This window comes from Hippopotamus amphibius, chromosome 1, assembly GCF_030028045.1.
Source record: "Hippopotamus amphibius kiboko isolate mHipAmp2 chromosome 1, mHipAmp2.hap2, whole genome shotgun sequence".
NCBI classification, from domain to species: Eukaryota; Metazoa; Chordata; class Mammalia; order Artiodactyla; family Hippopotamidae; genus Hippopotamus; species Hippopotamus amphibius.
Genome location: NC_080186.1, coordinates 218,723,776 through 218,747,715, shown reverse-complemented (window position 1 = coordinate 218,747,715; position 23,940 = coordinate 218,723,776). Strand labels below are relative to the sequence as shown.

Sequence of the window (23,940 nt, the reverse complement as noted above, 5' to 3'; positions counted from 1 at the left end):
ATTTTTGCTATTGTTTTCTTTGTTTCTATTTCATTTATTTCTGCTCTGATCTTTATGATTTCTCTCCATCTACTAACTTTGGGTTTTGTTTGCTCTTCTTTCTCTAGTTTCTTTAGGTGTAAGGTTAGATTGTTTATTTGGGATTTTTCTTGTTTCTTGAGGTAGGATTGTATTGCTATAAACTTCCCTCTTAGAACTGCCTTTGCTGCATCCCATAGGTTTCAGATCATTGTGTTTTCATTGTCATTTGTCTCTAGGTATTTTTTGATTTCCTCTTTGATTTCTTCAGTGATCTGTTGGTTATTTAGTAGCGTATTGTTTAGCCTTCATGTGTTTGTGTTTTTTACAGTTTTTTTCTGTAATTGATTTCTAATCTCATAGCATTGAGGTTGGAAAAGATGCTTGATATGATTTCAATTTTCTTGAATTTACCAAGGCTTGATTTATGACCCAAAATGTGATCTATCCTGGAGAATGTTCCATGTGCAGTGGAGAAGAATGTGTAATCTGCTGTTTTTGGATGTAATGTCCTCTAGCTATCTATTAAATCAAGCTGATTTATTGTGTCATTTAAAGCTTGTGTTTCCTTATTAATTTTCTGTGTGGGTGATCTGTCCATTGGTGTAAGTGGGGTGTTAAAGTCCCCCATTACGATTGTGTTCCTGTCGATTTCCTCTTTCATAGTTATTAGCATTTGCCTTAGGTATTGAGGTGCTCCTATATTGGGTGCATATATATTTATAATTGTTATCTCTTCTTCTTGGATTGATTCCTCAGTCTTTATGTAGTGTCCTTTCTTGTCTCTTGTAACATTTTTTTATTTTAAAATCTATTTTATCTGATGGACTATTGCTACTCCAGCTTTCTTTTGATTTCCATTTGCATGGAATATCTTTTTCCATCCCCTCACTTTCAATCTGTATGTGTCCCTAGGTCTGAAGTGGGTCTCTTGTAGACAGCATATATATGGGTCTTGTTTTTGTATCCATTCAGCCAGGCTGTGTCTTTTGGTTGGTGCATTTAGTCCTTTTACATTCAAGGTAGTTATCGATATGTATCTTCCTATTACTATTTTCTTAATTGTTTTGTTTTTGTTTTTGTAGGTCCTTTTCTTCTCTTATGTTTCCCGCTTAGAGAAGTTCCTTTAGCTTTTGTTGCAGGGCTGGTTTGGTGGTGCTGAATTCTCTTAGCTGTTGCTTGTCTGTAAAGCTTTTGATTTCTCCATCGAATCTGAATGAGATCCTTGCTGGGTAGAGTAGTCTTGGTTGTAGGTTCTTCTCTTTCATCACTTGAAATATATCATGCCACTTCCTTCTGGCTTGCAGAGTTTCTGCTGAGAAATCAGCTGTTAACCTTATGGGAATTCCCTTGTATGTTATTTGTCATTTTTCCCTTGTTGCTTTTAATAACTTTTCTCTGTCTTTAATTTTTGTCAGTTTGACTGCTATATGTCTTGGTGTGTTTCTCCTGGGTTTGTCCTGCCTGGGACTCTCTGCACTTCCTGGACTTGGGTAGCTATTTCCTGTTCCATGTTAGGGAAGTTTTCAACTATAATCTCTTCCAATATCTTCTCAGGTCCTTTCTCTCTCTCTTCTCCTTCTGGGACCCCTATAATGCGAATGTTGGTGCATTTAACATTGTCCCAGAGGTCTCTTAGGCTGCATTCAGTTCTTTTCATTCTTTTTTCTTTATTCTTTTCTGCATCAGTGATTATCACCAAAAAACTAAAACTAAAAGCTGGTTCTTTTAGAAGATACATAAAATTGATAAACCACTTGCAAGACTCATCAAGAAAAAAAAGGGAGAGGACTCAAATCAATACAGTTAGAAGTGAAACAGGAGAAGTTACAATGGACACCACAGAAATTAAAAACACCATAAGAGACTACTACAAGCAACTATATGCTAATAAAATGGACAACCTGGGTGAAATGGACAGATTCTTAGAAAGGTATAACCTTCCAAGAATGAATCGGGAAGACATAGAAAATATGAACAGACCAATCTAGTGTAATGAAATTGAAACTGTGATTAAAAATCTTCCAACAAACAAAAGTCCAGGACCAGATGGCTTCACAGGTGAATTTTATCAAACATTTAGAGAAGAGCTAACACCCATCCTTCTCAAACTCTTCCAAAACATTGCAGAGGAAGGAACACTCCCAAACTCATTTTATGAGGCCACCATCATCCTGATACCAAAACCAGACAAAGATTCTACAAAAAAAGAAAACTACAGACCAATATCACTGATGAATTTAGATGCAAAAATCCTCAACAAAATACTAGCCAACAGAATCCAACAACACATTCAAAGGATCATACACCATGATCAGGTGGGGTTTATCCCTGGAATGCAAGGATTCTTCAGTATATGCAAATCAATCAATGTGATACACCATATTAACAAACTGAAGGATAAAAACCACATGATCACCTCAATAGATGCAGGAAAAGCTTTTGACAAAATTCAACACCCATTTATGATAAAAACTCTCCAGAAGGTGGGCATAGAGGGAACCTACCTCAACATAATAAAGGCCATATACAACAAACCCATAGCAAACATCATTCTCAATGGTGAAAAACTGAAAGCATTCCCTCTAAGATCAGGAACAAGACAAGGATGTCCACTCTCGCCACTGCTATTCAACATAGTTTTGGAAGTCCTTGCCACAGCAATCAGAGAAGAAAAAGAAATAAAAGGAATCCAAATTGGAAAAGAAGAAGTAAAACTGTCACTGTTCGCAGATGACATGATATTATACATAGAAAATCCTAAAGATGCCACCAGAAAACTACTTGAGCTAATCAATGAATTTGGTAAAGTTGCAGGATACAAAATTAACACACAGAAATCTCTTGCATTTCTATACACTAACAATGAAAGATCAGAAAGAGAAATTAAGGAAACAATCCCATTCACCATATATACCTAGGAATAAACCTAACCAAGGAGGTAAAAGACCTGTACTCAGAAAACTGTAAGACACTAATGAAAGAAATCAAAGACGATACAAACAGATGGAGGGACATACCATATTCTTGGATTAGAAGAATCAACATTGTGAAAATGACTATACTACCCAAAGCATTTACAGATTCAGTGCAATCCCCATCAAATTACCAATGGCATTTTTCACAGAACTAGAACAAGAAATTTTACGATTTGTATGGAAACGCAAAAGACCCTGAATAGCCAAAGCAATCTTGAGAAGGAAAGACAGAGTTGGTGGAATCAGGCTTCCTGACTTCAGGCTATACTACAAGGCTACAGTGATCAAGACAGTGTGGTACTGGCACAAAAACAGAAATATAGATCAAAGGAACAGAATAGAAAGCCCAGAAATAAACTATGGTCAACCAATCTATGACAAAGGAGGCAAGGATATACAATGGAGAAAAGGCAGCCTCTTCAATAAGTGGTGCTGGGAAAACTGGACAGCTACATGTAAAAGAATGAAATTAGAACACTCTCTAACACCATACACAAAAATAAACTCAAAATGGATAAAAACCTAAATGTAAGGCCAGACACTATAAAACTGCTAGGGGAAAACATAGGAAGAACACTCTTTGACGTAAATAACAGCAAGATCTTTTTTGATCCACCCCCTAGAGTAATGGAAATAAAAACAAAAATAAGTGGGACCTATTTAAACCTCAAAGCCTCTGCACAGCAAAGGAAACTATAAGCAAGATGAAAGACAACCCTCAGAATGGGAGAAAATATTTGCAAACAAATCAACAAAGGACTAATCTCCAAAAATATATAAACAGTTCATCCAGCTCAATATCAAAAAAACAAACAACCCAATCAAAAAATGGGCAGAAGACCTAAATAGGCATTTCTCCAAAGATGACATACGGATGGCCAAGAGGCACATGAAAGGCTACTCGGCATCACTAATTATTAGAGAAATGCAAATCAAAATGACAATGAGGTATCACCGCACACCGGTCAGAATGGGCATCATCAGAAAATCTACAAACAGTAAATGCTGGAGAGGGTGTGGAGAAAAGGGAACGCTCTTGCACTGTTGCTGGGAATGTAAATTGGTACAGCCACTATGGAGAACAGTATGGAGGTTCCTTGCAAAACTAAAAATAGAACTACCATATGACCCAGCAATGCCACTACTGGGCATATACCCAGAGAACACCATACTTCAAAAAGACACATGCACTGCAGTGTTCATTGCAGCACTATTTACAATAGCCAGGACATGGAAGCAACCTAAATGTCCATCAACAGATGAATAGATAGAGAAGATGTGGTACATATATACAATGAAATATTACTCAGCTATAAAAAGCAAGGAAACTGGGACATTTCTAGAGACATGGATGGACTTTGAGACTGTCATACAGAGTGAAGTGAGTCAGAAAGAGAAAAACAAATACTGTATATTAACACATATATGCGGACTATAGAAAAATGGTACAAATCAACCAGTTTGCAAGGTGGAAATAGAGACACAGATGTAGAGAACAAACATATGGACACCAAGTGGGGAAAGCGGGACGGGTTGGGGGGGAATGAATTGGGAGATTGGGATACCAAATTGTACACTCTAAATATATGCAGTTTATTGTCTGTTAACTGTATCTCAATGAAAGTTCTAAAAAAATAAAAAATAAATAAAATAAAACAAACTCCTCAAGTTGGGCGACCTCCACTCACTGCTCTGATGTCCATTCCTGCCACTTCTTCCTTAACCATCTGATTTTGGCCTCTGTCCCCACTACTTAACAGAAGTCCTGCTTTTGACAGAAACTTGGAGTCACTTTCTAGTCAATTCTGAGCATCCTTCCCCGTGACTGTTCTCAGACTCACTGATCTCTCTTGTGTTTCCACGTTTATTGCCCCTTTGTGTAGGTAGATGCCCTCTCTTCCGTGGCACACTACTCTTCTGTTTACCACCTGTATTGTCTCCTTTTTCCTAACTCTGAGTACCCTCCAAACTTGGTTCTTAGGCATTTGTTCTTTTCTCGTTATTGTTTCCAAGTATAGTCACCCAGTCTTTTGTTCTAAAGTATGGTCCTTAGACCTGTTCTTCCCAGATGAATGTCTCTATTCCTCACTTTCTGCTTCCATATTCCCAGTTGCCTAGAGAGGCTGAGCCCCCATGGAACTCGTGGCCATGTTTGAGCATGCTGGCGGAGCTACCATATAAACCAAGACAGCCCTGCTCACACCCTGTCTGTGGGCATCATCACCCAAAGATTTTCTTTCTCTCAGACCAACGTGTCTAAAACCAGCCTCACAGTCCACATGCAGAAAGCTGTTCTTCTTGCTGTGTTGATGGTACCAGCTCGAACCTTGGGTGTGTTGACTCTTAGCTCCTCTTCCTCCTGGCACCCCACTCCACGTGGTCCCTCTTTCATTTCCTTTCTCACTGTTCCCGCTCTGGTGGACTCTCATCACCACCTCTGAACTGCTGACAGCAAACTGTTCTAGTTTCCTCTCTCTCCAGGTATTTTCACGTACAATTTGTTCTGGATGCTTTCACCACCTTAATCTTAATGAAACACTGCTTCCATCCACACAGAGACCCTTGAGGTCTTCTCTCTGTTTTGTTTACAGGACTAAGCCCAGCCTCTTCAAATGTGCGTTCGGTTCTGCCTGCATCCTGCTGGCTAGTCCTACAGTTACTTCCCTCTTCAGCCTTGGTTCCTGACCAGAAGCCTTGCCAGGCTTGTTGTCCTTTTCTCCCACTATGTGTGTTTTCCTGCCTCTGTCCCTTCATTTATGATAATCTCCTGTCTCTCAGTTTCCCCTGCTCCTCTACATCATCCAGATTCCTTCCTTCTTCTTGGGAGGTCTTCCCTGACCATTGTGGCCTGAGTCCCTGCACATCACACTTAGCATCTATTATCCTATCCCATTTACTGGGGTATGTACTGGGGTATGTACAGCCTCTTTTGATTTTAACTACTAGCATAGACTTTATGTGCTTGGAGGTCTGTAATCACATAATGGTTCTTTTGTATCCCCTACAGCAGCTATCACAAAGCTGGGCCCTTAGCCACTCGTATGTAGTTAGACTACTTAGGGCTTACTGAACGCTTAGGGCCACTGAAAGGCAGGAGTACAGAATATGTTGGTTCATTCTGAGCTGGTCAAATGGGTTGTCATGAAAGTTTTAATGGAAGATGGAAATTGCTGAAAGTACATAGGATATATTTAGCTTTTAAAATGGTCATTAATTTTTAAAAAATGCAACGGAATTCATAGAAGTTACAAGGTTGAAGGAGAAACAAAATTATCCAGACTTTTACCACCTAGAGAAAATTGCTATTCATGTTTTAATGGCGTCCCTTTTAGTCACTAAAAAAGTCAGCTTTGTATGCTAATGTCTTATTTGATGATGATATCAAATGTGCTTAATTGTTCCTACTTGTACATTTAAGTTTTTTCCAGCTTTTTCACAACATAAAAATAATATTGCGAGGAGCATTCTTTTGCATATATCACTGCCCATGTATTCGATTATTGTCAGATTAAATTCTAGAATCATTTTGAGTATATGTTTAATTTCCTCTTTAACCGACAGTCTTTTAGAAGTTTCAAGATTTACAGTTTTGTGGGGGAGGGGAATATTGGGGGTTTAAACTTTGGTTATTGACATTAAATTTTTTACAGTGAGTAGGAGAATATGACATGTATAAACTGTGGTTATTGGTAAATAATCCTACTTTGGTGTATTCTTTAATTGTGATTATTAATATTTCTAATCTTAAAAACACAATATTACATAAAACAAATAATATGAATATTCAAAATCCTGGTGTCTGTATTCTTCTGTATTAAAGCCTGAATTGCTAGTTTTCCACAAATATTGTATAAAATTCTCCTTGTTTATAAATAGATTTTCACTACCTATATTTTGATATCACATTAGTTGATGCACAGAAGTTTACTAATCACAGCTTCACTGCAAATTTAACTTTCATAAGTTTAAAATTACCCTAATGCAATGAAATGCCATTTGCAAGAATTTTACTTTGTTTAAAATTAATATTCTTTTTGCTTTCCTTTTGTTTGTCTTCCTCTTAACTATTTCTGTGTTTTTAATTTGAGGTGTGTGTCTAATTTAGCTATAGGTAATCTGTAATGTAACTGAGAGACCTTGTTTTATAATAAGGGTTTTATCCTTATTTACATTGAATTTTACAACTATCAATAATCTTTTATAGTTCTTTGATGTTTTCCTTGATGTCTGGTTTAGCTATTTAGACCATGTGTTGTTGGCTTTTATCTTCTCCAGGGATTTGGCAAGATATACTCTTTTCATATTTACAGATAATAACTTTAAGGCTGTGTAAGGCTTATAAGTGCATCCCCTTATTTCCCTTAGCCTCTGTGAGTACACTAACTTGTTATTATTACCTTTGTAATGTGCAAAGGTGAGTCAAAAACCATCTGCACTCTGGCTGTAGAATTTATTTTAATTAACTTTTAGAAAAGACAAATACATCATTTTTCGACATAATCTCCTTACTTTTCAATACACTTTGTCCATCTGTCAACAAGCTCATTAAAAAATGTTTTAGGCTGCGAGCCACAAATGCACTGTCTTCACTTCTTCATCAGAAGTGAATCTTCATCCTCTTAGGGCTGCTTTCAGGGAACCAAACAGGTGAAAGTCAGTCGGAGCAAGATCAGGACTGTAGGGAGGATGCTTTAACACTTCAAAACGAAGTTTTTGCAGAGTGTCGACAGTGTGGGCAGACATGTTTGTAGACATGCATTGTCATGCAAGATCACAACACCCTTGGATAGCAGTCCTCTGCGTTTAATCCCAAGTTTAGGCTTCAGCTCTTCAATAAGCATCTCTATCCATTCATACAGACTTCTTCACGACAAAACACTTTCTCCATTCTGTGCACAAAGTCTTTGATAAATAACGGCACCAGGTACACCCTTAGATCACAAAAAAATGAATCACTGCATGCTGCTCTTCTTTCATGCAAATCACAAGTGGGGCATCCATTTTTGCTTGCACCACAGTTACAAATGAACTGATGTAACACTTTCACACCTGCACAGCAGTGACTGGGGAGATAGTAGCCTTGAACAGAAAGTGCTTATAAGACAGTGTGGCCCATGGAAGCAACCTAAATGCCCATCAACAGATGAATGGATAAAGAAGATGTGGCACGTATATACAATGGAATATTACTCAGCCATAAAAAAGAATGAAATTGAGTTATTTGTAATGAGGTGGATGGACCTAGAGTCTGTCATACAGAGCGAAGTAAGCCAGAAAGAGAAAAACAAATACTGTATGCTAACTCATATATATGGAATCTAAAAAAATGGTACTGATGAACCCAGTGACAGGGCAAGAATAAAGATGTAGATGTAGAGAATGGACTTGAGGACATGGGGTAGGCGTGAAGGGGAAGCTGGGACGAAGTGAGAGAGTAGCATTAACATATGTACACTACCAAATATAAAATAGATAGCTAGTGGGAAGCTGGTGCATAACACAGGGAGATCAACTCAGTAATGGGTGATGACTTAGAGGGGTGGGACAGGGAGGGTGGGAAGGAGTTGAGGGAGGGAGGGGATATGGGGATATAAGTATAAACACAGCTGATTCACTTTGGTGTACAGAAAAAAACTGGCACAACAGTGTAAAGTGATTATACTTCAATAAAGAACTTAAAAAAAAAAAGACAGTACAGCCAACAGAAGTTTTGTTTTGTTTTTGTTTTTAATGTATTTATTTATTGGCTGCCTTGGGTCTTCGTTGCTGCATGAGGGCTTTCTCTAGTTGTGGAGAGTGGGGCCTGCTCTTTGTTATGGTGCATGGGCTTCTCATTGTGGTGGCTTCTCTTGTTGCGGAGCACGGGCTCTAGGTGTGTGGGCTTCAGTAGTTGTAGCACGTGGGCTCAGTAGTTGTGGCACACGGGCTTAGTTGCTCCGTGGCATGTGGGATCTTTCTGGACCAGGGATCAAATCTGTGTTCCCTGCATTGGCAGGCAGATTGTTAACCACTGTACCACCAGGGAAGTCCCCAACAGAAGTTTTAATATAACTGGGGTGCAGATAACTTTTGGCTCACCTTGTATGTTTAATCTTTTAGAAATAATTTTCTATTTCAATGATAATGTGATATTTGTATTCAGTTCTGTGTCTCTTCTTACAATAATTTTTCAGATGTGATTCTTTTTTTAAAAAAATTTTTTATTCATTTATTTGGTTGCACTGGGTCTTAGTTGCAATAGGCGGACTCCTTAGTTGTGGCATGCATGTGGGATCTAGTTCCCCGACCAGGGATCAAACCTGGGCCCCCTGCATTGGGAGTGTAGAGTCTTATCCACTGCATCACCTGGGAAGTCCCCTAGATGTGATTCTTTAGTTTGGTTTCAGTGCTCACTTTTGCTCTTTTTGTTTTCTCCTTCAGTAAAGCGGATCCATTCTTGAACTCTTAATTTTGATTCTGCTTTTAATAGGCAATAGGATTTCAGGTAATTTTTTTTTTCCAAGAAGATTACTGGAGTAATCTGTTTTCTGAAATCTTGTGTATCTAAGAGTATATCTGCTTCTTTCACACAATAGCTAATTTTATCTGGCTAAATTCTTCAGCCAAACCTTTTTTTCTCAAGACGCTGCCAACACTGGTCCTTTATATCTGGGCATTTAAAATTATAGTAGAAAAGTCTGGGTCCTGCCTGTCCTCATTCCCTTGCTGGTGACCTGCTTTTTCTGCCTAAATGCTTGAGAACTTTTAATTTTTTTATCATACAGGTATTGTCAGACTGTGTCTATAGAATAGGTGTAATTTAATGATTTTTCCTCGAAAACAGTAAGACCTTTTGATTTGCCTTTTTTGGCTCTTTTTAAGCTTTATAAAAGTTTTTGTCAGTCGCAACTGTCAGTTGTCACTTCTGATCTCATTTTTCTGATCAGATTTCTTCCTTGGAGACGTGTGATCTATTATCTGTCATCTTTGTATGACATCTTCTGTTTGATAATTATACACTTCTTTTCTCCACATTGTGGAGGGAATCTTTCAAGTTTAATTTCATAGCACTGCTTTGATACTTTGTCACATCGATTCTTCTCTGTTTGGTTTAGGTTCTGGTCTTGCTCTTTTTCCTTTCTTGAAGTGCTTTCTCATCCCACAAATCTCCATTTCCCTCTTCTCCTATTGGTCTATGGTCACATCCTGTACTCCCTTCATGGCCTTTTGGTCCTATTTTACATCTATTTTGTGTCTCTTAGGGAGGACACATTTGAATTTTTTTCTCTGTTTCTGGATTTTATGATATTCAGTGGTTCCCTCTTCCTGTGACTTTTCACAGGTTCTGTGGTATCTCCTCTCTCCTACTTTTTCCCTTTTCCTTTCATTCTCTTGTTCTGAGTTGAGGAGGAAGCCCTCCTATTTCAGTGTTTGCCCTCAGTACCAGTACGTGGACCAGCCTGGCTTCTGCTCGTTGGCCACTGAGGTGTTGGCCAGGTGCCTCCATGGACCTACAGCAGGAGGAAGGTGGTGGGCTCACATTCTTGCTCAGTTCTCAGGGGGCTACAGGCACTGTCCATGTGGCTTTGACGGGCCTCCGTAGGACCTTCTACCCTTGTGGAAGCATTTTTCTCTTGAAGTTTCTGATTAGCCAAGGTCTCCTCCACCTGTACACAGCAGGTCGGGGTGGGGGTGGGTAGGATGAGGACATGGTGGTGGGTGATGCGGAGGTGGGTGATGCGGAGGTGGGTGATGCGGAGGTGGGTGATGCGGAGGTGGGTGATGCGGAGGTGGGAGGGGAGTGGGGGCAAGAAGACAGCAGCCTGGCAGGAAGCAGCCCCCGTGCAGGGAGGTCTCTGAGCCCATGGACAGGAGGGGGAAGGCAAAGGGTTCCCTTACATCTTTCAGTGAGATGAGGCCACACTGTTTCATCAAATAAAATGTAGGCAAGCTGCTAACTTTTCTCCTTTAATTTGGTTCCGTCTAGTTAGTAGGAATTCTCTTGGAGACAGCACATTTTTTTCTAGGATTGTTGTGCATCTTTCTTTCTTTCTGTCTTCATGGGCATTTTCCCCAGTGTGCTAGCAGACAGTTGCCAGATGTCAGAAGTCCCTTACTAAGAAAGGGCATGTCGCAGTCCTTGAGTTCTTGGGCAGACACAGAAGTGTATGTCATGCATGATTTCAGGTTTCATAATCAATAAGACCCTGTGCAGAAGGGGAAAACCGTCTCCAAGGAAATTGAAATGTTAACAGTGTGTTTTGCTCCCGTGGTGGGGTTACATGTGATTTAAATATTTTTTTCTTTCCTTTTTAAGTTTTCTGAATATTTTTAATGTTTATGTGTTACTTTTATCATGACCCTTAAAAGCATGATGTAGTCTTATGTATTTCAGATTAAATTAAATAAGATGTACACTTGTCTACCTTTCCCTTTTGTTCTAGACTGTAATGCAAATGTACACAAGGGCTGTAAAGATGCCGCCCCTCCGTGCACCAAGGTAATTTCTCAGTCATGTGTGAGTATCACGTGCTTCTGTGGAGCCTGTTGCTTCATGTTCTCTGTTTAGATTTTTAGATTTACTAATTTTTACTGTCTAGACTTATTTTTAAAGTGGTCATTGTAGTGATAAAATAACACATGCTCAAAGTGTACACTTACTCACTTAACTATGCACTTGTAAAAAGAGAGGGAACGCACCATTTGCGTTACATGATGTGGGTGGGTTAGGCTTTCTGTCAGGACCTGCTGGGTTTGCCAGTGCAAAACCCAGAGCATGTGTAAATGAAGTCTAGAGCAGTAATTCTCAAATGTCAGCAAACATCAGAATCACCTGGAGAGCCTGTAAAACACAGATTTCTGGGCCCCACTCCCAGAATTCCTGGTCCAGTAGGTCTGGGTGGGTTCGGAGAATTAGCATTTCTAACAGGATCCCAGGTGATGCTGCGGGTCCTGGGACCACAGCGTGAGGCCCACTGCATGAGAGGAATGCTGTCTGTGTTTGGGGGTTGGCTAAAGCTGTGCCAGAAATGCACGTGAGTGGGCGTGGTGATCCTTCAGAGGAGTCCCCAACTCTGCCTTACTTGAAACACACATTGTGTCAGGTCACAGAGTGGAGAATGACATTTCAGTGCTCAAGGTCATTGTGTCCTGCAGGCAGGAGGAATAGCCAGGAACAGAAAGAACAAACAGGAGAAAGGCAGCGCTGACAAGAGCTCCTTTTTGAGCCTGGGTCTGTACACAGGAGCTGGAGACTTTCGGTTCCCTCAGGCTTTTACTGAGGCTGGGATCTTGCTGAGACATGTTCACGAAGCACTCCTTCCTTATAACTTGCACATCTCATTGTCATGACATTTTTCTCTTTGTTGTGTTTTATGTCTTCTGCTTTGAATTCCTCTTTGTTTGAAATGAAGTAACCGTGGAAATGGTATAGATAAGAAGCCTGTTGTGTGTAACTGTGGACATTTTTGTAGTCCGGTGGTGCTTTGATCTTACTTTCTGTGTTTCTAATGTTCTTTATAGAAATTCCAAGAGAAATATAATAAGAACAAACCGCAGACCATCCTTGGAAGTAAGTGATGTGGAAGACGGCAAGAACTTTTTCCAGCTTCGTACATACCACACATTTTTTTCCAATATAAAATACCCCCTCCTTTTGTTCTCATTTTCCCAATTATTTCTTCTTTTATAGCATATGCTGAGCATAATTAGCATAATTTTTAGTTATACAAAGAAGTCAAGAACGACATAAACTTCTCTGGCAGCCTACTAGGCTTTCTGCTACGGGTACTGTATGATCTTTTACACAAGGGAGGGCTGAATGGAGGAGGTATTATGACGTTGCCTCAATGTTAAGATGTAAACAAGTATACATATTGCTAACAAGCTTTTGGGGAAAAGAGAAACACTGCATTAAATGGACATAATCTTATGGTTTCCTAGCAGTAGCACATGTTTATCTTGACCAGTACATACCACATGCTTCTCAAGAATCACAAAGGTAGGAAAAAGCCTTTAAGTTGAGAATCTATAGGTTCTCGTCAGTCTCTGTTGTTCATTACCAGAGCGACCTGGTACTTTTTCGTAGCCGTGCCTGAGGCTGTGATCTCATCAGCTCCGTTAGGATGGCAGTTGAAATTTCAGGGCATACCTGAGTTTTGTCTGCATGTGCTCACATTCAGTGGTTCTCTTGTTTCTTGAATTATACATTGTTGAAATTTAAACAATTTCTCTTAGATAATTGGCAGCTGTTGACAGTCCTTACATTGCACGCAAGAACCAGTCACACCATTGTCCTCCTGAGTTTGAAAATCCTTTGATTTGACGTGAGCGGTTTTGCAATTTCTTCTGCCTCCAATATTACATAGCTTGCCCTGTGGCAGGCATTTTAAGTTTGTGGTCACTTTTCACTTCAGTGCTGCAATCGTGTGACCAGTGTTTTAAAAGCCACTTGAATCGGGGTCCATGAAATATGCAAATTAAGGGTGACGTGCGATTGTGTGTGATGTTACACAAGGGTAAACTAGTGCAGGCAGTAGGGAGTGTGACATTGTCTACTCCCCTGCTTCTTCACTGGAAGTCCCTTTGACCTCAGTTGGAAGCCGCGCCTCAATTTCATGAGGTTAAGCCTGAAGATAATTTAAAAGCATCTTAGAAGTGATAGAATACCATCTAGTCCTTCTCTTAGGAATAAAATTAAATTATATATGCATAGAATCCTTTGTAATATCTTAGGGTTCCATACAAGTATTTTCCCCCTTTACTTAAGAAGGGTGTGTGCCGAGCACATAATATAGGATTGAAATATTTTCGGAGAGTCGCTTTGAATACATGTCAAATGTGAACGCGTGGTTACCCATAGCATTTTGAACTGACCAGAAAGGTACCGAAGCACCATTTCATTTTCCATACGTGAGAAGGAACAGCCCAGCTTGGCTTGCAGATTTCATCTGCCTGACCTTCTTACACCATAAAGAACAGACTCCCGGTGCTCTGTGCCTGTGCTTGTTTATACACACAAGGTGCATTCTAGTAAAAGTGCTGATAGCACCTTGTGTCTATTTAAAGCTGGATCTAAGCAGTACACGCAGTGGTTTATGGGTGAGCAGTCCCGTGGTTTCCCCATTCCATTTGCTTGTTTGTTTGTGTAATCCCAGCCGCCCACAGTCTCCAAGTAGACATCCTGACCCGGGCCTGCAGCCTGGGTACCAGCGGGTGTGAACTAGAAGGGGCATTTGAAGCAGGTGTTGGGGTGTGGCAGGGAGACTGGTTTCAAGGCTGGGCTGTGATGCATTAGAGGCGGTGTTCACCTTTCTAGCTTTTAAGAGACCACCTTTATTCATTGGGATTACTGCCCTCTATGGGAACCTCATGAGGTATCCATTCTGATTTCTAGATTCTTCGTTTAGAGACATCCCACCGCCTGGGCTTTCCTTGCACCCTTCCTCCTCCATGCCTATTGGGTTGCCGACCGGGAAGAAGGAAATGGCAGGGCAAGTCCATCCATTGTCCAAAAGCGTTCCAGGCACCGCCTTGGAAAGGTAAGGCTTGGTGTGGTGTTACACCTTGACGTCTCAGAGCCGCTGCCGGGGCTGACTCTTCTCCCTGTCCCTCCAGCTTCAGGAGGTCGGGGGCGTCCTCGGAATCCGAGAGTGACGGGAGTGCCTGGAGGAGCAGGTCTCACTCCGATGAGCTGTTCCAGCCCATGGGCTCATCCCCCTCCGCGGACTCCTTCTTAATGGAAGGTGAGGAGAAGACGCCTTTGCACTTACTTGGGTTTCTGTGGGCATTTGCCGAAAGGAATGTTTTCTGAAGGATGTAAGATGGAAACATTTTCTTTTACCCTTTTAAAAGAATTCTGCTTCATGGCATCTCACAGGTTCACGTTCTTCTGATGAAAAGAATAGAAATTGAGCCCCAGAGGAGATGCCCAGATAGTGACCAAGGAAACACGATGTATTTTTTAAAGGGACATATTCCCCAAAGAATATGTCGTAAAACGTTATGAAGAGAAAGAAATATGTCATGTGCTTTCTGTTTTTTTAAAGATGTTTTACAGCTACTGATGAATTGGAATAGGATCATATATTAAAAATATATATTTCAGTTACTTAAGACTGGACTTGCCTGGATCTCTGAGATATTTATTCTCATATGTTGCCTTCTACTTCTAGGGGAATAAAACGCATTTTTAAAAAACATGTTTTTGGATAACACGATCTGGGGAATTGCTTGCTGTATCCAAGCTGTATTAATAGGTGAAGGAAGACCAAATGAAGGGAGAGTAGTGATGAGAGAGAGGGGCAGACTCTTCTCCAGGAATCTGCTTATTTTAAATCCACTGTCATCACATCTTTACTTCTCTGAGCTGGAGTCTCTCTAAGGAGTGCCATGTGGACAAATAGAGTTTAGTTTTCCTGAAGGGGGTGTATGGGTGTTGTCAGATTCTATCAGAAAAATCTGTACTCACATGTGACTTGAGGCCTTATATCCTGCTTCATGTTTATATTAAGGACAGCAAGCCAAGTAAAGAGCCAGTCAGGTGGACAAGTACAAGATTCAGTTTTGAGTAAACAGGGCAAAGCAACCCGGGGCAAAAGAGATCAGTGGGTTCAAGATCCTGTGAGCACATTGTGGACTCTGCAGCTTACCAAAAATAAAACTAAAAGAGAACAAGCCAAAACAAAAACAAAAACACAAAAGAATCTTCCTTTTTTTTTTTTTTTTGCATATGCACAATCACTGTTTTAATACCTGATTCTGCCTTGCTTTCATGAGCACAATCTTGATGTGAAACATTTCACTAGTTTGGTTTCAGATATTTTAGTTACACATCACAGGATCTTGGTTTAGTTGTTTCTGTGTTCATGGCAGGTTTCTTCAGGGTGATGAATCCATAAACATGGGCACTTGTGAAGATCTGTTTGTGTTCTGCGTGTTCACCCACTTCTGGCTTTTCTTTTCTTTTCTCAATGCACATTAGATGTCGTGGATTCATCTCTGTGGAGTGACCTCAGCGGTGAAGCCCAGGATTTTGAAGCAGAATCTTGGAGTCTGGTGGTGGACCCCTCATTTTGTAGTAGGCAGGAGAAGGATGTCATCAAAAGACAAGATGTCATTTTTGGTAAGCATTTCATGCTCTCCAGGCTGCAGCAGTGTGGTGCAGAGGAAAGAGCGTAGAGTTTGAAACCATACAGACCTGGATTCAAGCCTGGGTTCAAATCCCAGTTCTACCATTTCCTAGTTACTTGGTCTCAGATAAAATATTTAACTCACCTGGACCTCAGTTTTCCCTTTTGTAAAACGGGGATAATGATACTCAGGATTAAACCATTGTGAGGCTTAAATGAGGCATTGTATGTACCTGGTATAAGCAAATTTGATTTCTTCTACCCTTTTCAAGTTTACTTAGGCATGGTCTCTACTCTTTTACCTCTTCTACTTATAAGAATCACTGTTCACATATTTTAAGGTCGGGTAGTCAGGGCTGCTGTGTACATGGCCGTGTAGTTTGCCTGCACACACCAGGGACGCAGAGGGCCTGGCAGCACCTGGGTTAGGGCCACGTGTGCTTGTTTTATGATTCCATGCTATTTGGAGTGAAGGCTGTCTGAGTTGGGGGGGTTAGATTAGAGACTAGTTAGGGGAAAATGAAGTTTAAAAAATTTTCAAGTATAAAGTAGATGCTACAAAGTGGTTCCAAGAAGATACCTTACTTTAAATATGAGACTAGCTCTTGGCTTTTACTAATCCTGTGTGTGCAAAGCGTGGGCCACGAAGTCTGGTGGTGGCGGTGACGAGGACCCCTTTACACCTGTGTGAGGTGGTGGTTGTGCAGGTCAGTTGAGCTGATGTGTGAGTGTGTGTGAAATCCACCTAGGGCTGTGGAGGTGGCAGCCACCTTGGAAAGAGTGATGCTGTCTCCTTTAATATTTCTCATGTAATTTATATTATACTGTAATTTTACTTCATTTATTTCTTGATTTCTTATATTATTAAAAATAATCAAACCCATTTGGGATGAATTATCACGTAGTGTAGTTCACAGCATGGCCTTAGGATCAGAAAGTCTTATGTTCCAGGGAAAATCCATCACCTCTCTTCTTCATGTCTCTCTTTTAAAGAAAAGGAAAATCATTCCTGTTTTTGCAGTCATAATGGATAATGGATTAACAGATATGGTAGATGCTTAGTATGGAGTAGGTATTAAAAATATGGTAGGATCCAATAGTAATAATTTATAGCTAGTTCCTAAGGAAAGAGAGTTTTGTTTATGATAAAAAAAATAAACAAAGCTACATTTAGATTTGTTTACCCTCCATGGCTGATATTTTGTATTCTCTGTGAAAACACGTACATGAGTTTGGAAATACTCATTAATCTAGAACTTGAACTTCTGATGTGCCTACAAAGTGTATCATCCATATTATTGTAGTATATTTAAGTTGTACTATATTTATAAAGTTGTGCGACCATCAACCACTATTTAATTCTGGAGCATTTTCATCACTCAGAAGGAAACCCTGTGCCCAGTGGCATTCACGCCCCTTTGCCCCCTCCCCCCAGCACCTGCCAACCACTGATCTACTTTCTGCCCTGTGAATATGTCTATTCTGGACATGTTGCATAAATTTATAATATTTCATTTTTTTGGCCTGGCTTCTTTCACTTAGCATATTGTTTTCAAGGTTCATCCATGCTGTAGTACAAATCAGTCTCTATTCCTTTTTGTGGCTGAGTAATATTTCACTGTATAGGTATACCACACTTTGTTCATCTCATCATGACTTCATGGTCATTTTGGGTTGTTCCCGCTTTGGGAGTCACAAGGTAACTTTATGTTTAACCTTTTGAAGAACTGCCTGTTTTCCAAAGCCCCTCTACCATTTTATTTTGGCACCAGCAATATACGAAGGTTTCAATTTCTCCACATTCTTACCAAGGCTTCTTTATTGTTCATCCTTTAAATTACAGCTATTGTAGTGTGTGTAAAGTGGTGTCTCACTGCAGTTCTAGTTTGCATTTCCCTGATGACTAATGATGTTGGGCATCTTTTCATGTGCTCATTGGCTATTGGTGTATCTCTTTAGAGAAACATCTATTCACATCTTTTGCCTGTTTTGAAGTGGGTTTTTTGTTGTTTTTGAGTTGTAAGAGCTCTTTATATATTCTGGACTCAAGTCCCTTATCAAATGCATGATTTACAATATTTTCTCCTTTTATATGGGTTTTCTTTCCACTTTCTTGGTGATGTCCCTTGATCGTGACACATTGTTTTCTCCTGGAGAAAGTGGAATTTTGGAGACAGATCCAATAATGGAAAGGACCTATTGTATGCATTGAGGAACTTTATTATATTTAATTCAGCCTAATTCACCAAATTAACTGTGCTCCTACTCAGTGCAAAAAAACAAAAAAAAAAAAATGAAAGAAAGAAAAAGAAAGAAAAGAGGTAAAATTAAGTTATATTTTATGGAGTATTCAGGGGAAAATAAAACATGGTTCCCAACTGAAGGTACCTAAAGATGTTAGCTGGCTATATCATCAAAGTTTGATACACTGGATTCTTATATATTGGACTTAACTTTTGTGTATCCTCTTATAATATCTGGTAAAAAAAAAGAATAGTTTAATATTTTGAGCTTATATTAAATATTTAATCAATGCTGACTTTAATAGTAGAATAATATTGTTATTCCTAAACATTCCTTCTTTTTATTTGTGTAACATACAGTGTTTAGACTAATTTAGGTCAATAGGGATACTTTTTTAAAAAGTGAGGTATAATTGACATATAACATTATATTAGTTTCAGGTGTACAACTTGATATTTGTACGTACTGCAAAATGATCACCACAGTAAGTCCAGGTAACACCCGAGGACGCTTGTTTTTTGAAAGCTTGTTTCTGCTCGCTTGTTTCAGAGCTAATGCAAACAGAAATGCATCACATCCAGACCTTGTTCATCATGTCCGAGATCTTCAGGAAAGGGATGAAAGAGGAGCTGCAGCTTGACCACAGCACTGTGGATAAAATCTTCCCCTGTTTAGATGAGTTACTTGAAATCCACAGGCATTTCTTCTATAGTATGAAGGAACGAAGGCAGGAATCCTGTATTGGCAGCGACAGGAATTTCGTCATCAATCGAATTGGAGATATTCTAGTACAACAGGTGAGAAAGGTTTTAAAAACCCTGAAACCCCAAAACCTAAAGGTGTGCAGACTCTCTAGAGTGTTCAACGCCTGCAGAGAACTGGAATTAATTGCGTTATGATTATCAACAGATGGGTTTAGCTGGTTTTCTTTTATTTGATGTTGGTGTGTATGACCCATGTCTGAGAGTTCTTATTTTTAAAAAATTTTTAATTGGATTATAGTTGCTTTACAATATTGTGTTAGTTTATACTGTACAGCAAAGTGAATCAGCTATAGATATACATATATCCCCTCTTTTTTGGATTTCCTTCTCATTTAGGTCACCACAGAGCATTGAGTTCCCTGTGCTATACACTAGGTCCTCATTAGTTATCTATTTTATACATAGTATCAATAGTGTATGTATGTCAATCCCAATCTCCCAATTCATCCTCCCCACCCCCATGCCTTGGTATCCATATGTTTGAAAGTTTTTAGTAGCCAGTGGCTGGCTCTTGTGTTTGTCACAGGACTTGGCGGGAGAAAATTAATTATACTTTTTTTTTTGGCTGTGCCATGCAACTTGCAGGATCTTAATTCCCCAACCAGGGACTGAACCCTTGCCCTTGGTGGTGAAAGCGTGGAGTCCTAATCACTAGACCACCAGGGAATTCCCTGCTTAGACTTCTTGATATGATGGGCTCTCTAACGACATGCCTGCCGGAGTGGCCTGTGATAGTCTCACCAATGTCTCCAAGATAAGCACTGCCTAATTTTAGGAGGAGAGAGGCACATCTGTTATCTTTAAAGCCCTGGAGTTCATGCCTGGGGGATAAGACAAGCAAATCTCACCAAAAGAAGGCAGTTTTTAGGTGCTGGGGATGTTTGAGGCATCAGTGAGAATAGGCTGTGCCACTCTCCTAATTAAAGAAAAAAAAAACCTTACTTTTGATAGTTTGTATTGGTCCCCGATCTCTCTGAAAGAGGCTCTCTGTTTAAAACATGCTAATACAGAAATTAAATAACATATACCCAACAACCTTAATATGGCAGGGACTTTTAAGGTACTTCCATTATATTACCTAACTTAACCGTCACAACACAGTGAGGTATTATTTTCTCCAAAACTGAGGCATGGAGAAGTAATGACTTTCTCAAGGTCATACATCTCATAAGTGGCATTGCTGGGATTTGAATTAAGAATAGGTCTTTGAGACATCCACAGCGACAGCCTGGGGAAGCTTTCTACCATCACTAGTCTGTAAGTCTCAGTAAGGAAGGGAGTCTTGTCTGTTTGGTTACTACTGTGTTTCAGCACCTAGAACAGTGCTTGGTACTATAAATATTTATTGAATAAATGGGTCACTTGGGAAAAACACACCAGGAATTCACTCCAGTGCTTTGTTTTGCAATCACTTACAGCATTTGAGGAAAGGCATGGAGATCTATCCCATGTTACTTTAGTTTGACTTTCTCTAAGTAAATGCCAAAATGTCACCTTCAAAATGTTAATTTTGTACCAGCTTCACCCTTTCACACACACCAGTTGAGTTTAGCTGTTGGTCTATAGGCTAAAAATTTAAATATGCTTAAATACAAATATTTTTAATGTGCAAAAAGAAAAAAAAATTCTGACAATTGCCCAAAATCTTCTTCCTCATGTCTAACAATGTAAAAATCCACACTAGTAATACGTTTCTAATCAAAGCATTATCTGCTTTGCATTCTTTAAAGCCCTAGACCTGTCTTCATAATTCACCTGAAACATATGCAGGGCCAGGTTAGGAGACTAAACTACTGTTCAAGACAGTTTGAATAAAAATGTCTGATTGTGTCTTTGTGAACTTGAACCTGAGGGCATTCAAAAATGAAGCGCAAGATTATTTTATCATTTGAAAGTATTTGCATACATCTCTCTCTCCTTGATACAAACAATTATGACTTTTAATTCTAATCATTTAAAACAATTTTTCATTCTTACATCACTTTCATAGCTAACAAAAATTTCACATCTCTACCAGTTATATTTTTTATCTAACTTATGTGGAAATTGAGGACAAGGTTTGGGAAGTTGGCAGTTACTCAGGGTGAGCCTGGCGGTTCTTTTGGATGAAGCACACACTTCTCCATTGGGGGAAAATCCTCGGTATTCAGAGAAAAGGATTAAGTCTGCTTTTGTGTTCCTATTTGTGGACATGCTTAGTGATATGACAAGGGCTTCCTTCCAGTACTATGTAAATAAAGTTATCTCCTGAAGAATATATTAGCAAAGACCTCAGACAATGGCTGTGGGAGTGGTGCTCTGTGGAAATGGAGGAAGAGCAAGCTGTTGAAGGATGTATGAGAGAGTTTGGGGAAATCCGACCCTCCAACCTTGAAGACTCCATAGATCTCAAGAGGCTGGGCTGGAATATGATGGTAATTTAGTCAGCAGGAACTTGCGGTGTCGGTGAGAAATTGTGAACATGTGGAACATAGTTGGTAGATAGCAGTGGTTTTCCAACTTCAGGTACATAGGAATCTCCTAAAGCTTATTAAGAATAAGTATCCTGTTCTCCCAACCCCTAGTGTGTTGTTTGATAGGATTGGATCTGAGATGTGGCATTTTAAAATTATTTTTCCCCCAATGGTGATATCTTACAGAGCTATAATACAGTACCACAGCCAGGATACTGATAGGGATACAGCAAAACTACAGAACCTTTATATCACCATGAGGATTCCTCATCTGGCCATTTTATAGGCACCCCTACTTCCCTCCTGTCCCCAACTACTGGCAATCAGTAATCTGTTCTCTCTTTCTATAATTTTGTCATTTCAATCCTGTTATACAAATTACATACATGTTATATAAATTATATACACAGTATGTCCCTTTGGATTGGCTTTTCTTTCCCTCAGCATGATTCTTTCCGTCATCTAGATGACTGTATATGTCAGTAGGTCATTCCTTTTTATTGTTGAGTTGTATACCATGGTATGGATGTACCACAGTTTGTTTAATCGTTTACTTGTAGAAGGCATCTGGTTGTTTCTAGTTTGGGGCTATTACAAATAAAACTTTTATAAACAATCACATGCAGACTCGTGTGCCTATTTAAATTTTCATGTCTCCAGGATCAGTGTCTGAGAGCTCAGTTTCTGGGTTGTATGGTTAGTAGTTGCATATTTAATTTTGTAAGAAACTATCAACTGTTCTTCAGAGTGGCTGTACCATTTTACATTCCTATCAACAATGTACAGGTAACTGTGTCTCCACATCCTCACCAGCATTTGGTGTTGTCATTATTTTTTATTGAACTCTTCTGTGAGGTGTGCAGTGATATCTCATTATAGTTTAAATTACATTTCCCCAATGGCTTATGGTGTTGGACATCTTTCATATGCTTATTTGCCTTCTGTATATCTTCTCTGGTGAAATGTCTGTCCTTGTCTTTTGCCCTTTTTCTAATTGGATGGTTTTCTTACTGTTGAATATTGTTATTTCTTTATATATTCCAAATACTAGTCTTTAATCAGATAGGTAGTTTGTAATTATTTTCTCTAAGTCTGTAACTTCTATAATTTTGGTAAAGTCCAGTATATCAAGTTTTCATTTTAAGGGTCATGCTTTTGGTTTCAAGTCTAAGACCTCTTTGTCTAGCCTAAGGTCCCAAAGGTCTTCTCCTATGTTTTTTTTTCTAAAAGTTTTATGTCTTACGTTTAAGTCTATGAGCAATTTGGAGTTAATTTTTGTATAAGATATGAGACTGTGGTCAAGGTTACTTATTTTTCTTGATCTGTGGATGTTCAGCTGTTCCAATATCATTTGTTGAAAGGGCTGTCCTTCTGCCAATAAATTGCTTTTGCCTTCTGTCAAAATCTGTTGGGCATTTTGGGTTCCTGTTTTATTCCATTGATCTATGTGTATCCTTCCACATAATTACTGTAGCTATAGAATAAATCTTGAAATTGAGCAGACTGAGTTCTTTCACTTTATTCTTTCTTTTAAAAATTGTTTTTAGCTATTCTAGTTCCTTTAACTGTTGATATAAATTCTGGAATAATCATGTCTATATCTACAAACACGTGCTGGGATTTGATAAGAATTGCATCAAACCTGTACATTAATTTGGGGAGGATTGACGTCTTTATTATGTTGAGTCTTCCAATCTATGAACATGGTATATTTACTTAAATCTTCTTTGATTTCTTTCACTAGCATTGCAAAGTTTTCAGCACACAAGGCCTGTGTATGTTTTGTTAGATTTGTACCTACATATATTGGTGGTGGCTTAAGGATCATCTCCTGAGATATATTGGCCTCAAGCACAGATAAAACTGTGAGCAAAGTTGAAAAGACCAGAGATAGTGGTGTATATTTTAAGTACTTTCGAAGGGGTTGTAGGAGTGTTCTGGTTTCTGTTGCAATGATCTTCAGCGTGGACACGTATGCATGGGGTTATCAGAGTCTGAAACATTGACATTAGAATTATTCAGCAGATTCTTTCCATACCACCTTATGATTCTAAGTTGGTTCCCATGTAGATTTTTCTACAGAGATTTTTCTACAGGACAGGGTTACTGAAATATCCAGCCCACATCTCTGCTTGTGTCCATCAGTTGATAAAGTGGCCTTCTGGTTACTCATGTTTTTTTGTCATTTTGGTGAATGATAACCTGCCTCTTGATCCATTTGTGGTGACAAAAATTAAATTCCCAACTGGGGACTGAGATTGTGGACATGATTAGTTAGCCAATGTAAATGTCTATCTTCCTTAGGATCCCTAAATGTGCCCCATACCCTTCCTTTAATCTATAAAAGTAATAAAACTATAAATCTAAATTAAAA

The 23,940-nt window shown here is 39.2% G+C and overlaps 1 protein-coding gene across 1 annotated transcript in view; it reads left to right on the top strand.

The window, feature by feature from the left end:
* ARHGEF28 (Rho guanine nucleotide exchange factor 28) overlaps positions 1-23,940 on the top strand; it is a 296,643-nt gene that overhangs the window by 215,616 nt on the left and 57,087 nt on the right. The window contains 6 exon segments of the mRNA XM_057741127.1: positions 11,420-11,475; positions 12,498-12,546; positions 14,371-14,515; positions 14,592-14,719; positions 15,958-16,098; positions 18,899-19,146. Of these exon segments, the coding sequence (XP_057597110.1) occupies positions 11,420-11,475; positions 12,498-12,546; positions 14,371-14,515; positions 14,592-14,719; positions 15,958-16,098; positions 18,899-19,146 (767 nt within the window).